General features: G+C 40.8%; 1 protein-coding gene across 1 annotated transcript; it reads left to right on the top strand.

The window, feature by feature from the left end:
* The first annotated feature begins 4,565 nt into the window (after positions 1 to 4,565).
* Positions 4,566 to 10,688, top strand: LOC126416439 (cuticle protein 12.5-like). Its single transcript, XM_050084162.1, has 2 exons — positions 4,566 to 4,602; positions 10,174 to 10,688. The coding sequence occupies exons 1-2, from the start codon at positions 4,591 to 4,593 to the stop codon at positions 10,627 to 10,629; spliced, it is 468 nt and encodes a 155-aa protein (XP_049940119.1). The 5' UTR covers positions 4,566 to 4,590; the 3' UTR covers positions 10,630 to 10,688.
* The last annotated feature ends 4,614 nt before the right edge of the window (positions 10,689 to 15,302 follow it).

The raw sequence follows: 15,302 nt of genomic DNA, 5'->3' as shown, positions 1-15,302 counted from the left end.
GTAAATTCTTTAAATTGAAATGAATGATTGTCAAAAGTTACTTTTTATGAGAAAGATTATTATTAAGAGATTTTTTAAAAACATTTACATGGAACTTGATATAACAATACTACATGTGCGCGAGGCTGCGTTTCCCCTATGCTACAACGCTCAGGCTCCGCCATCGCTCCACCACGACCGGCCCAGCCATGACGATACCCCAGACTGCTCGCTAGCAACAACTTACTCCTACTGCCACACAGTTTATACTGCTGTCAACACTGCTCTTTGGTCTCAGATTATCTTATAGCTTACATATCGCAGGCAGCGCGTGAGCAATCCATCGAAATTACATCTGCTCGAGTGCACTAGCAACAAATTCCTTAATCATGGACCTCTTACATAACCCTCCACTGGGGGGAGGGGGGGGGGGCAAAAATTTGGCAGCGATGGTGAGTCAATTGGACTTGCCATGAGCAACAAATTTTTGTATAATTTATTTAATTAACTAAGTCTACAGTTACAGAGTATATACATTATTGATAAGCGCAGAACATATTAAGAAATGAAATAGAGTGCACACGCACTGAGTTCAGAACATATTAAGAAATGACAAAATGTGTACGCAATGAATACAAAATATATTAACAAATGACATAATGTGCACACGCACTATAAAACTCTTTAGCATTTTTAAAAGAACTGGATACATTAAGAAATGAAATAAAGTGCACACGCATTATAAAAGTCTTTAGCATATTTGGGACAACTAATCATATTAACAAATGAAATGAAGTGCACACGCACTGTAAAAGTCTTTAACATTTTGCAAAAATTGAATACAGTAAGAAAAGAAATAAAGTGCACACGCACTGTAAAAGTCTTTAACATTTTGCAAAAATTGAATACAGTAAGAAAAGAAATAAAGTGCACACGCACTGTAAAAGTCTTTAGCATATTTAGGACAACTGATCATATTAACAAATGAAATGAAGTGCACACACACTGTAAAAGTCTTTAACATTTTGCGAAAACTGAATACATTAAGAAAAGAAATAAAGCGCACACGCACTGTAAAAGTTTTTAGCATCTCTTTTTTTCTTTTCTTTTTTTTTTTATAAGAAATGAATACATCAGAAAATGAAATAAAGTGCATACGCACTGTATAGGTCTCTAACATTTTACAAGAACCAGGAAAGGAATGGGAAGGACAACATCATGGTTGTAGCACTGTGGGTTGCACGTAGCTGCACTGAAAGTCCATATCTTTCTACAGAAGCACAACACCAAGTGAGACAATCTGAAGTTCTCTTCCCTGAAGTAGATATCAGTGTAGCCAAGACACTGAAATGTTGTATTCATATTGTATGTTATCATTTTGGTAGTACATTAGGTACACCAAACAGTAGGTCCACAATAGCATTTCCATCATTCAAGGTGGTGGACAGCTTGATATGTCAACACCACATTCTTGTAGAATCCATTCTCTTACATCAACATAGAATTAGTGCAAAAACCAAATATAGTGCTCCATGATCATGAGGATGGACAGGGCATATGGATATTGCAGTAATTGCTGGTAATTAGGTCAGAAGGTGAAGGATACATTAAGTCTTATGCTAGTCATCATGCAGAATTACAGTAGCATATCAACTGATCTGAATAATTATTGGTATTCATTTGCTAGTTACTAAACATTTATGTGCTATGTATGGAGTATTACAAAACATTATTCATATGTCATCTTATTACAGTAATCATTGGCATAACATTTATGCATAAGTCATCTCGTTACAGTAATCATTGGCATAGCATTTATGCGTAAGTCATCTCGTTACAGTAATCATTAGCACAGCATTTATAGAGCATAACAAAACATCATTCATAACTCATCTCATTACAGTAATTATTATCATAGCATTTACACATAGATCATCTCATTACAGTAATTATTAGCACAGCATATATGCATAAGTCATGTCATTACAGTAATCATTGGTATAGCATTTCTGCATAAGTCATCCCATTACAGTAATTATTGGTATAGCATTTATGCACAAGTCACCTCATTATAATAATCATTGGCATACCATTTATGCAGTATTACAAAACATCATTCATAACTCATCTCATTACAGTAATTATTGGCATAATGTCATCTCATTACAGTAATCATTGGTATCATAAGACATCATTACAGTAATCAGTGGCATTCACTGGCCAGTTACTAAACATGTAGCAAGTATTGAGTATTAAAAACACTATTCATAACTCATCTGATTTCAGTAATTATTGGCACTCATTGGCCAGTTACAAAGGATTAATATAGTTTTACAAACATTATTCAGTATTATTTACAGGTCATCATTCAAAACAGGAGTCATTGAGTGTAGCATCAAGCTGCTAGTGTTTATATATGATATCATGTAAGTGACATAAGGCATATTTAAAATGTAAGACATTGTAACTATTACTCAAGGTCTGTAGTCCAAGAACATAGACAGAATGGAATCAATACATCAGAAAAATTTGCAGGACTAGAAATATTTCTTAAACTGGTAGCATTATTTAGTTGTATACTGGTAATAGTTGGGACTGGTAATAAAAAATTGTTTGTGCTAGCAATGCATTGCGTCAGGATCAATAATTAATTTCTGGGGCATGAAAATATTTGCTTTTGACTTATTGCTAGAAATAAGGATTAATAACGTCATTCGTCATGAGTCAGCTGTAGCAAGGTTATGAAACAGGTAGAGTATATGTGATCACATTCATAAATAATAGAAACAACTGGGTAAAAAAATGCAAGTACTAGAACAGGTTTAATAACTAACTGCTTATAGCACATTAATTTCATGAATAGCTTCTCCTGGAAAAAATAGAAAATGGATTATTGACCTGAAAGAAAAAAATGTATATTATGCTGAAAAGTAGTAAACTTCGAATTAACAGGTAATGAAACGTGTACTCAATATGAATGTACTCTAGCTGTCTTTCCCAAAACATTCAGTCATTATACTATGCGACATAAGACATACTGTCAAAAGGAACTGCAACGAATACTTAAATAACTACATAGCATCTCTTAACTAATAGTAAATATATAAACTTCATCATTATCATCATCTGCAAAGAAAAACGTCATTATTCATATTACCATATTCTTCATACAACTATTCATCATCATTTATTATCATCTGCAAAAAATAGACACTTCATTATTTATAATCATATTACCATTTACTTCATACAACTATTCATAGTATAGAGTTTCTTACTTCTAGCATATTTCATCACTAAAATTAACATGTGTAGTTCTGTCTGACAGCTTGCTTAAATCGCCTCGTATTCTGAAAGAAAAATAATTAGTTCAGACTGCTATTATACAGTGTGTATAGTATATTCTAGTTAATGCTTCTTAATTCTGATCCATTTACTCTTCATGGCACAGTATTGCATTTTCTTCCGTTCATTCCGATGGTGAAATTTCCATTTCATAGTAAACCACTGTGGTTTGTTTAATTTATTTCTTTTACACAGTATTGCTTTCTGAAAACGATGAATATGGATTAATATCTTGCATTTAAATCATATACCCATTAAATAAAAACTTGGTTCTAGTGATATAACTAAGCATACAGCATAGCATGACAGAAGACGTATTAGGTCAAAATGACATCCCAGCAGTAGTTAATAGAGTATAGTAAACCAGAGTAAGTATATTCACGTCGCAGTTCGATGTATCAATCAGATGGCGATCCAGTAACAGCAAAAAAGGTAAGGAACAGTTTGGGGTTATTGCAGGTAACGACTGAGGGCCACGACGACGACATATTCTATGTTTCGTCGAAACAATCAGAAGATCACTTTTAATAAGCAGCAATTAAATTTGTATGCGAAGATTAAGAAAGAGAATTAATTTCAAGGGGAAGATTTCATTTGTTATTATTAAGCAAGAGGTAGAAATCCTAAGGAAAGGTTTCAGAGATTATTGTAGAAGGGAAGGTTGAGTAACAAAAGAGATATAGGAGATATAGAGGAGACTGTTGTTGCATAACACATGAGAGATATAGAGGAGACGGGAAGGTTTCACTATCTATATACATAATTTAGTTTGTAAGAAACCCTCAGTGCGTGAGTCCTTCGAAACCAAATTTTACTGCCACCTGGGGGTGCCAAGGTAGTGCTCACACCCCGGCGTCTGATAGACAAGAACTAGCCCTGACAAGTCTGCTTCTGCTTCCCTAGTAAGCTGTAATTAATGTCACTGTGGCAGCTCACTATTCTAATTGCTCTGTTGCCTCTGGCTGTTTGTGACGTAGCTGGATGCACTGGTCGTGCCAGCCGCACAGCCTCTTCGTTCTGAGTGAGAACTTGAGCCTGGACGAGGTGCAGCGACGGCTGTTGTTCTGTCGAGTTGTGACACCTGGCCGGTGGGTGGATGTGAAGCCCGTGGGCGGCCGGCGGTGTGTGCCAAACCGGACGACTAATGAGCGGGCAGCGAGAGCAGCGAAAGGTGTGGCGCGGTCGAAATTGCGTATAAAAGGAACCCACGCCGCTCCACTGGCAGTACTCGATCGCCAGACCGACACACACCAACACCGCTCCACCATGTACAAGCTCGTAAGTACCGCGCCACGAGATAGCTGAATCTGCGCTCCTTGCTTCACTGCAGTGTTCATTTCATAGGAGTTATCCACTAAATAACAGGTCCATATGATTAAGGTCGATAAGCAGCAGGATTTTGGAACGCATATTGCGTTCCGTAGAAATACTGGAAGACGCGAGGTAATACTGACCCTACGACTTATTTTAGAAGATAGATTGAGGAAAGGCGAAACCTGCGTTACTAGCATTTGTAGACTTGAAGAAAGCTTTTGACAATGTAGACTGGATACTCCCTTTCAAGTTCTGAAAGTGGCAGGAGTAAATTACAGAGAGTGAAAGGCAATTTACAATTTGTACAGAAACCAGATGGCAGTTATAAGAGTCGAGGGGCATGAAAGGGAAGCAGTGGTTGGGAAGGGAGTGAGACAGGGTTGTAGCCTCTCCCCGATGTTATTCAATCTGTATATTGAGAAAGCAGTAAAGGAAACAAAACACAAATCGGAGTAGGTATTAAAATGCATGGAGAAGAAATAAAAACTTTGAGGTTCGCCGAACACATTGTAATTCTGTCAGAGACAGCAAAGGACTTGGAAGAGCAGTTGAACGGAATGGACAGTGTCTTGAAAGGAGGGTATAAGATGAACATCAACAAAAGCAAAACGAGGATAATGGAATGTAGTCGAATTAAGTCGGGTGATGCTGAGGGTATTAGATTAGGAAATGAGACGCTTAAAGTAGTAAAGGAGTTTTGCTATTTGGGGAGCAAAATAAGTGAAGATGGTCAAAGTAGAGAGGATATAAAATGTTAACTGGCAATGGCAAGGAAAGCCTTTCCAAAGACGAGAAATTTGTTAACATCGAGTATAGATTTAAGTGTCAGGACGTCGTTTCTGAAAGTATTTGTGTGGAGTGTAGCCATGTATGGAAGTAAAAAAAATAGTTTGGACAAGAAGATAATAGAAGCTTTCGAAATGTGGTGCCACAGAAGAATGCTGAAGATTAGATGGGTAGATTGCGTAACTAATGAGGAGGTACTGAATAGAATTGGGAAGGAGTTTCTGGCACAACTTGACTAGAAGAAGGGATCGGTGGGTAGGACATGTTCTGAGGCGTCAAGGGATCACCAATTTAGTTTTGAGGGCAGCGTGGAGGGTAAAAATCGTAGATGGAGGCCAAGAGATGAATACACTAAGCAGATTCAGAAAGATGTAGGTTGCGGTAGGTACAGGGAGATGAAGAAGCTTGTACAGGATAGAGTAGCATGGAGAGCTGCATCAAATCAGTCTCAGGACTGAAGACCACAACAACAACAACATTGTGTTCTAACAGTATTAATTACTTCTAAAAGCACTGTCTAATGACACATACTCAACACGGGTTTAAGAAACATCGTTCTTGTGACACACAACTAGCTCTTTGTTCACACGAAGTGCTCATTGCTATCGACAAGGGATTTCAAATTGATTCCGTATTTCTAGATTTCCAAACCGTACCTCACAAGCGTTTTACAATCAAATTTCGTGCTGCTCATGACATACAGTCTCAGTTATGCGACTGTATTCGTAATTTCCTGTCAGAGATGTCACAGTTTATAGTAATTGACGAAAAGTTGTCGAATAAAATAGGAGTGATTTCTGGCGTTCCACAAAGTAGAGTTATAGGTCCTCTGTAGTTTCTTATTTACAGAAACGATTTAGGAGACAATCTGAGCCGCCGTCTTAGGTTGTTTGCAAATGATGCTGTCGTTTATTGTCTAATAAAGTCATCAGAAGATAAAAAAATTGCATAACGCTTAAGATAAGATATGTGTATAGTGCGAAATTTGGCGGTTGATCCTTAACAATGAAAAGTGTGAAGTCATCCAGGTGGGTGCTAAAAGAAATCCGTTAAACTCTGGGTACACTACAAATTAATCAAACCCAAAGGCCGTAAATTCAACTAAATTCCTAATAATTATAATTACGAAGATTTTATATTAGATAGAACACATTGAAAATGCTCTGGAGAAGGCGAACCAAAGACCGTTCTATTGGTAGAGCACTTAGAAGATGCAACAGATCTACTAAAGAGACTGCCCTTTTGAAGTACTGCTGAGCGGTATGGGATCCTTACCATATAGGATTAACGGAGTACATGGGGAAAGTTCGAAGAAGGTCCGCACGTTTTGTATCATCGACAAATAGGAGAGTGAATGACAGGGACACGAACAGGATTTGGGGTGGACGTCACTAAAACAAAGGCGTTCCTCGTTGCGGCGTTATCTTCTCACGAAGTTTCAATCACTACCTTTCTCCTTCGAATTCGAAAATATTTTGTTGATGTAGACATACGTAGAGAGAAACAGTCATCGAAGTAAAATAAGGAAAATCGGACTTCACACGGAAAGATATAGGTACTCGTTTCTCCCGCGCGCTGTTCGAGACTGGTATAACAGAACTACGATGAAGTTGGTTTGATGAACCCTCTGCCAGGCACTTAAGTGTGATTTGCACAGTAGTCATGTAAATGTAGATGTAGATTTTTTCTTGGAAGAATTTGCCGAGTTCTTGATTTCGTCGACGCGATAATTAACCATTTTTACACTGACCTACCAGTAACAGCCTAAGATTTAGGAGTCATCAGCCAAGTATTGGGTAGCTCTGGGAATTAAAATTAAATAACTTCATCCCACAATAAGTATTCGTTAACTAATACAGTGAGTAACCGCCTTAAGTTTTTGGAGATGAACGTTATCGCGTAGCTTACAATAAGCCAATTACATATGAATTAAAGGAATTACAGACGCTGGCTGCGAAGAGACATTGATTTAAATCAGTGAGCACAGTTGAAAACTTGTACCGGACAGGGAATCGAAACCAGTTCTCCTGCTGCTTACTTAAGCCACCAGCACGCGATGGTCATCATACCTGTGCGGACTATCTTAACCCGCCTCCCTTCAGACCCGAATTGTCAACTTATCCACACACTACTAATGTAGTGTGCCTTCCCCATTACCCCCACTACACGCGGCATTTCGCCGATTCCCGTACGAGTTCGAGCCTCGTGTGCATCCGCACTGAAAAGACCACTGGCCGTCCTCGCCTTGATTTTTTATATGTGTTCTTTCATCAAGGGAATCGCTGTACATCTGACAAATAATTCACGTTGAAATCTGATCAAGATACATGCTTACAATGGTAACCCTTACCGCACTTTCTGGCTTTTAACATACACAATACCTTAACTGTTATTCCGAGCTCAGAGGGGAAAACTTAAACATTCATGGTAGTGAACAAGTGTGTAATAGTCTTCACAACATAAGTAATACGAGTGGCATTATATAAGTTTCAAATCCCGAGACAGCTACAGATAACGTTATATTAACAACCAGGACATTGTTACTCAAATAAATACTTAGAATAAATCCACATCTACGACAAAAAAATTTTAATGTTGCTATTTGATATTTTCGTATAGGGGACAGGCGATCTGTTATGACAAAATGTGTGGATAAAAATCCAACGTCAAGACCGCTAGCATTCCTTTATTGACTGCTAGTTTCAGCTCACTGACGAGCCATCTTCAGATCAGTAAAAATTATTACCCACATTTGTGCGTGTCAGGCACCAAGCATTACACATCGACATAATCTGTTGAGCTGAATCTCCGTTGTTGTAATGGCACGGAAAAATTTCAGTCTTACTTGGTACATGCACGTATTTGTGAAAAAATACGTTGTCAGACAGTTGCTGCTATTACTTTTAGAGATGGGTGAAGGCGTGTATGGGGAACTACAGCTAAACTATAGATGATTATATTCGTGTTTAATCCACAGTTTTAGGTGTTCCTATGTTGAATGGTGACTGCCCCAGAGACAATAAACACATATAATCCTGGAGGATGTATGTGGTGGTTGGAACGGGTGACACATAAATCATTAGAATGTTTGGAGTAATTTCGAGCAGACGTGATCGATATATGAATAATCTGAAAAAATGTACGGTGGAACGGCGACATCTCTAGCTCTTCAATTGATGAGGGTATGTGGACTGGAAAGAAGAAGGATGCAGGCACAGTATGTTGCCCTTCGAGAAATATCAGTCTTAGAACAGAGCCGGCCGCGGTGGTCTAGCGGTTCTAGGCGCTCAGTCTGGAGCCGCGCGACTGCTACGGTCGCAGGTTCGAATCCTGCCTCGGGCATGGATGTGTGTGATGTCCTTAGGTTAGTTAGGTTTAAGTAGTTCTAAGTTCTAGGGGACTGATGACCATAGATGTTAAGTCCCATAGTGCTCAGAGCCATTTTTTTCTTAGAACAGATATGGCTTACTATAGTCCGGGTGTAACACGCGAGTAGCACTAGTAGGAGTGGGGTTGATAAAGGAGTTTAGAAGTAAAAATGAATGAAAAGACAGTGTCGAACGCACAAACTTGGCTGATTAGGCCAACTATTGCGACTTTCCAAGCTTAGATGAATGTAGCGAATGAACCTTGGCAAGAGTATTCTAGAGGGAAGAAATTGTTCAAATGGCTCTAAGCACTATGGGACTTAACATCTGACGTCACCTGTCCCCTAGACTTAGAGCTACTTAAATCTAACTAACCTAAGGACTTCACACACACATCCATGCCCGAGGCAGGATTCGAACCTGCGACCGCACCAGCCGCATGGTTCCAGAATGAAGCGCCTAGAACCGCTCGGCCACTGTGGCCGGCCGAGAGGAAAGTAATCGCCACTATTTGACGACAGAGTATTTTTCAGAATTTGGGAAAAGTGACAGCTCCAAACAGATTTGAAAATCGGAATCTCACTTGCCTGAGATATAGTCACCCACGAACACTGCAGTGGAATATTTTCTATTAGAAACCTCTTCGTTCATGTTGTTTTTATTTGCATCCATTCTTCCAGAATTGCCATTTCAATGTATTTTATCTTGTAGATAAGAATATATCAAACACATACTGAAACTTGGATGTTAGTATCGTTTTTATCCAAATGTGTTTATTTGTACAATACAGAAGATGAAATTAAATTATTTGTAGCATGTACGTTTAAATTTATACGAAAAACTCAGTTGCAAACGGCCAGTAGTCGCCATTCGCATATACAAGACATAGAAACAGATCTCTCACATCAGATAAAACTTCTGGGCTGAGAGCCTGTTGTCAATGTACGCTCTTTAATGACGTTTCATCCTGATATGTGAGAGACATCTTCAAAGATAATTTAACTGAAGTAAACACCATCCTTGAAAGCTTTCATCATATTACTAAATAGCTTTCTTGCCATATTTGCCCCCAGCTTCTCATTAATCATTGCCTAAATGTACGAGAGTATAGAGTGTAGACCTGAACTGTGTACGGTACGCCGGTCGGAGTGGACGAGCGGTTCTAGGCCAATCAGTCTGTAACCGTGTGACCGCTACGGTTGCAGGTTTGAATCCTGCCTTGGGCATGGATGTGTGTGATGTCCATAGGTTAGTTAGGGTTAGGTAGTTCTAGGGGATTGATGACCTCAGCTGTTAAGTCCAATAGTGCTCAGAGCCATTTATGTAAGAGTAGTGAGTGCCATGTCAGCTCCTACATTCACAGAACTGCCTCTCCTTGCAGCTGATCCTGTCCGCGTTGGTGGCCGCCGCTTCCGCCGGCTACCTGGGAGGCTACGCCGCCCCCGCCTACGCCGCCCCCGTGGCCGCCTACGCCGCCCCCGTCGCCGCCGTGGCGCACGCCCCCGTGGCTGTGGCCCACGCCGCCCCTGCTGTGGCCGTAGCGCACGCCCCAGTCGCCTCCTCCGTGGCCAACACGTACAGGATCTCGCAGACTGCCCGCCTCGCCTACGCAGCCCCTGCCGTGGCTCACGCCCCCGTGGCCTACGCCGCCCCCGCTGTAGCTCACGCTCCCGTCGCCTACGCCGCCCCCGCTGTGGCTCACGCCCCCGTCGCCTACGCCGCCCCCGCCTACGGCTACGCCCGCTACGCCGCCGCCGCCCCCGCTCTGGGCTACGGGTACGGTGCCTACGGCTATGCCGCCCCCGCTCTTGGCTACGGCCACGCTCTCGTCCATTAGGGCCACACCAACTACAGTGTACCCCATTTGTAACATAAAACCAAATAAAAAAATAAAAAACTTCATAATAATAATATACTGTAAAATCATTTCTTTTCACCTTCGTGACAGCCCATGAAACATCCCACATCTTTTGCAGCACTGGAAGAAATACTGTTTTGGGAAGCTGATACGACATTAAATAGATACTGCAATATGGTCGATCCACTATGTCACATTTAGTTTTAAGAACGTTGGCCATCTGAGTACTGGAGTGAATTATCAGTTACATTGCGCTAAACTACTTTACTATGATCTGAGCCAAAACATTTTATCGTGCTGGGATGATCATACAAAAAGTAGGGACGAAAATTACTCAGAAGTTAATACCGTGCACCGGAGCTGTACAGGAACCAAGACCCTTGTTTTCCTTAAGGAATACTTCTGCTTTTGAGCTATCGTGTCTAGTGACATGCATCACTGCTTCCCCTAACTGAACAGATCTGCTACCGCCAAGACTCCTACACAGCTAGTGTGTGTGTAAGAAGTTGAAATAGCATATGCCAGAAGTGGGAGACGCTTACTGTAACAAATAATGATTGAAACAGGCCATGAAACTTATTTGGAGAGCTCAAATGGCGTGAAGATTTCCCACACTAGGCAAGGCTCCAATTTCACACGAAGTTTTAATTCATCAGGCTTATTGATACACATCACATTTCATCGAAGGATTCTAGGTGAGAATAATGACTTAAATTAAGCAGATTAAACTGATGGCAATGTGCTATAAGTAATATACCAAAATAGCTTCCAAGATAGTTACACTATACGTTGTACAAAAAGAGTAACGATCAGACTTAGTTTTCGTCCTGCAAAAGAGATAGATTTGACATCAAATTAAAATTTACACTAAGGGCTTAGGGCTTAAATGTGTTCCGACTGGTTGACTGATTCCTACAAGACAATACGAGAAGCGATGTATGATCGTGGAACATGTGATGAACGTGTCACCAATCCCTCCAGCAGCAGGTGAATCCTGATGGTGTAGCTGCTTCTGTCTTCAAGCAGTTCCTCGTTTCGCTTCACGAGGTTGAATTTGAACCGTTCGAGACCTTTCTGCCCCAAATAAACCGATGAAGTAGGGGGAATCAAACCCAAGTCCTGTAGCACCAAAGGCCAGCTCCAGAAGTGGTCATGAAATTGTGTTTTTGTTGTAGAAATACGTACTACACGTCATTCACAACCTTGACAGGCGCATCGGTATCGTCCGACCGCCGTGTCATCCTCTGTCAAAGCCATCAGTGGATGAGGTATCGCTGGGCCCTGGGTCAGCACACTTTTTTCTCTACCTTTGTCAGTTTTAGTGACCCGGAACCGCTGCAGCTCGGTCAAGTAGCTCCTCAACTGGCATTATGATTCTGACAATATCCCACTCCAGTCCTCCAACAAGGAAAATTCCCATCGAACCTGGGTTCTTTGCATAACAGTCAGACGCAATGAACACTCTACTACGGAGGTGGATGTGCACGTATATTCATTTTGTTTCATCGTAACACACTGCATAATAACGCTCCTCAAGTGTCATTTCGATGTCTCAAATAGATTGGTTTACGCTATCTTTTAAAACAATCGTGTTGCCTGCATTGAGTTTTAAGAAGATAGATTTGGAATGCTGTGACATCATAAAATACCTCGTTTTGCACCATGTATCGTATACGTTAACTCATTCAAAGATATGCATCATTGTATTCTAATTGGGGCATGCGTCCCTTGTAAACATAAATGAAATCATCGAAGAAGTGCGCAAAATAGTGGTGATGCTTCAACGATTTGAGGTGTGTGATACAGCTGGCGTCATAGCCATGTAACCAGGGAGGAGGAGAAATTATGATAAAGCATTGTACGAGATGGGGTCTGCACTTGTAGAACGCCAAGAGGAAACGTGAAAATGAATTATTCAGCGACCCAAATGATTTTATGCATTGGTTTCTTAGGATAGGTGATACTTAGGTCCACTACTTTACGCCACAAGCGAAACAACAGCTAAAGCAGTGTGAGGCAGCTGGCGGCCAAGCACCATACAAGGTGAAGTCAATTTCATATGGTACAGTTTCCCGATCTCAGGTATCCAATTTTCTCGAACTTTTGATTCAAAGTGTTTGCACTCAGACGGTTCATCCCGTACACGCCAACGCCATCTTTCCATGGCAGCATAACGTGTGATTGATCTGGAAAGGCCACCTGTCGCCTCTCAGTGGACGACGTGTTGCGGTATTGGTGTGCAAGTTCCATCCTTCATCGCTTATGAACAGCAGTCATCTTGTGTGCATGATCCAGGCGCCTTCTGCAGAGCCCCATATGCAGCAACGTTCGCTGAACGGTCGTTGAGGAGACACAGTTGGTACCCCGTGGCTCATCTGGGCGGTCAGTTGATCAACAGTTGCACATCTGTCCGTCTGTACACATTTCCACAGCACTCGTTCAAGCCTGTCATTAATGGTCCATGGCTGGCCTCACAGCCGGTTTTGGATGGCACCATTTTGCCATACATGGTATACTTTAGCCATGGTAGCACATGAAGAGTTTCCAAACTTAGCTGTTTCGGAAATGCTTCCATCCTTAGCCCAAAAGCCAATGATCATGCCCGTTTGGACGTTTCTCCATTAAGACGACTGCGCTGCTTTCCATATCACCCCCCCTCCCCACAGCATGCTTTATACATGTTCCACTGCCAGTGCTGCCACCTGCAGTCTGTGAGTGTTGTAATGGTACTTGAATTACGTAACCATTACGGCACCTCACCTCAACCTCTCGATACCAGCAATATTCTCCTGTGTTTATGTAAAGTAGTTAACATATTTCTGAGACAACATTCAGATTTGATTTCGTTAATGTAGAGGTACTTTGATACATCGATATGTTTATATCGCAATGATATTATTCTTATGTGAAGTCTTTCTTTTATCACTATGATCTTTGACGTACTTGTAACTCTGATTTTTGGCCGTGTAAGCGGTTATGAGAGAGTCAAGTCTTGGTCGTCATGTTGAAAAAGACTCAAATTGTAGTCAGTTTATAAAATGTGAACTTTAACAGCGAGGAAGATATTTTCAAGTATGTTTTATATGGTGAAGTTATGTTTTGTGAGTTACGTGATATTGCAACAAAAGTAATAAAAAAAGAAGTGTAACTTAAATTCGGAGTGCTGATTACCTTTTTACATCACAATTGTGCTAACTTGCAAAAGTTTAATCTTCAAGAATGGTTTATGAAACACATCTATAAAAGTTTTGAATATCGCAGAATAACACCTAGGCCTCTCTGCATCCGAGCTTGCAATCATCACCACCTAGACTTTCGACGATTGAGCCAGCGGGACTCATCAGCAGAAGCAGCATTTTCCTGAAGATGGAGACCAGTTGGTTCGCCGAAATATCGAGTCAAGTTGATTTTAGGATCCGGCAGCAAACCCGAAGAGACTTTCAAGACTATTATTCCTGGAAAGCCTACGTAATCACAACAAGATCGAGCCATGACTTCACAACGAGAACAGCGTGGGAAACACGAAATGATAAGTGCCCAGTTTATACATTACTTCATGAAATGACCTTATTAACTGTGCTCTAATAACACCTGCCACATAATATAACTTTGTTGTTACCCGAAAATGCAATATTTAGCAGCGTGAGCAACGCTACAAATCATAATTAATTTTTACCTTTGTTGTGGTGTGATTGTTAGAGTGTCTATCGGACGTTGACGTCAAACATAGGTGGTGGTCACATTAATGTGAGTTGATTGTGTAGATCACTCTGTTTGGGATGCAAAAACCTGGAAAAATATATTTATTTGGGAGCTTCTTGAGTTTGCCTTCTTCAGTTTTTTTTTTTTTTTCGTTCTTCATTGTCTGAAGCTCAGTGCCTGGACACGTTTCCTAAAGCAGTAAGACGCAATTCACAAAACAGATGAAAAAATCAATTTTGAAAATCAGAACTTTCCGAATGCCATTAGGTACAAAACTTCGTAATTTATTAACACATTCGTCGGTAGCCGATCAGGCTGCCTATGGCAACGTTGGTGTATGGACCGGCCGCGTTTCGCTACTGTCTGAGGTCTACAACGCTCTCGCAAGCACTTAACGGAAGGAGTTATATATAATATATCTTAACTTCACGTTCGACTGTCGCGTACGGGACTACAAGTCCCACCGCCACACCTTCACCTGCCCATGTTAGGCAAAATTCTTCTGCCTGACTCATGTAGCACTATCACCGTCAGAGGGTGGTACGGGACTACAAGTCCCACCGCCACACCTCCAAAGTGAATTGCAGTGACGGAGTCACTGCCCTGTGGAAATTTACTGCCTCACCAACACAGTTAGACCGCAATAGACCGGTGATGCTGTATTGTAACATATCACCCCGGACTACAAGTCCATAAAAAAAAAAAAAAAAAAAAAAAAAAAAAAACGTTCGACTGTAACTTCAGGTAACAGATTTATTTCGATACTGAATTGGCTCAAGAAATAGGAGACTAGCACTTTTCAAAACGTACTAGACATTCATTTTCGTTTGTGAACTGTGTGCTGAACAATACTAAACTCGGTGAACAAGTAGTTGATTCTAGTGTGTAGAGGGGGGAGGACGATGAAATTTAAACAAAGCGATGGGAACATAAGTGAAACTACCATGGCC

Source organism: Schistocerca serialis, chromosome 8 (genome assembly GCF_023864345.2).
Source record: "Schistocerca serialis cubense isolate TAMUIC-IGC-003099 chromosome 8, iqSchSeri2.2, whole genome shotgun sequence".
NCBI lineage: Eukaryota > Metazoa > Arthropoda > Insecta > Orthoptera > Acrididae > Schistocerca > Schistocerca serialis.
Note: the sequence above shows the minus strand (reverse complement) of the source record. Positions and strands in the feature narration are given on the sequence as shown.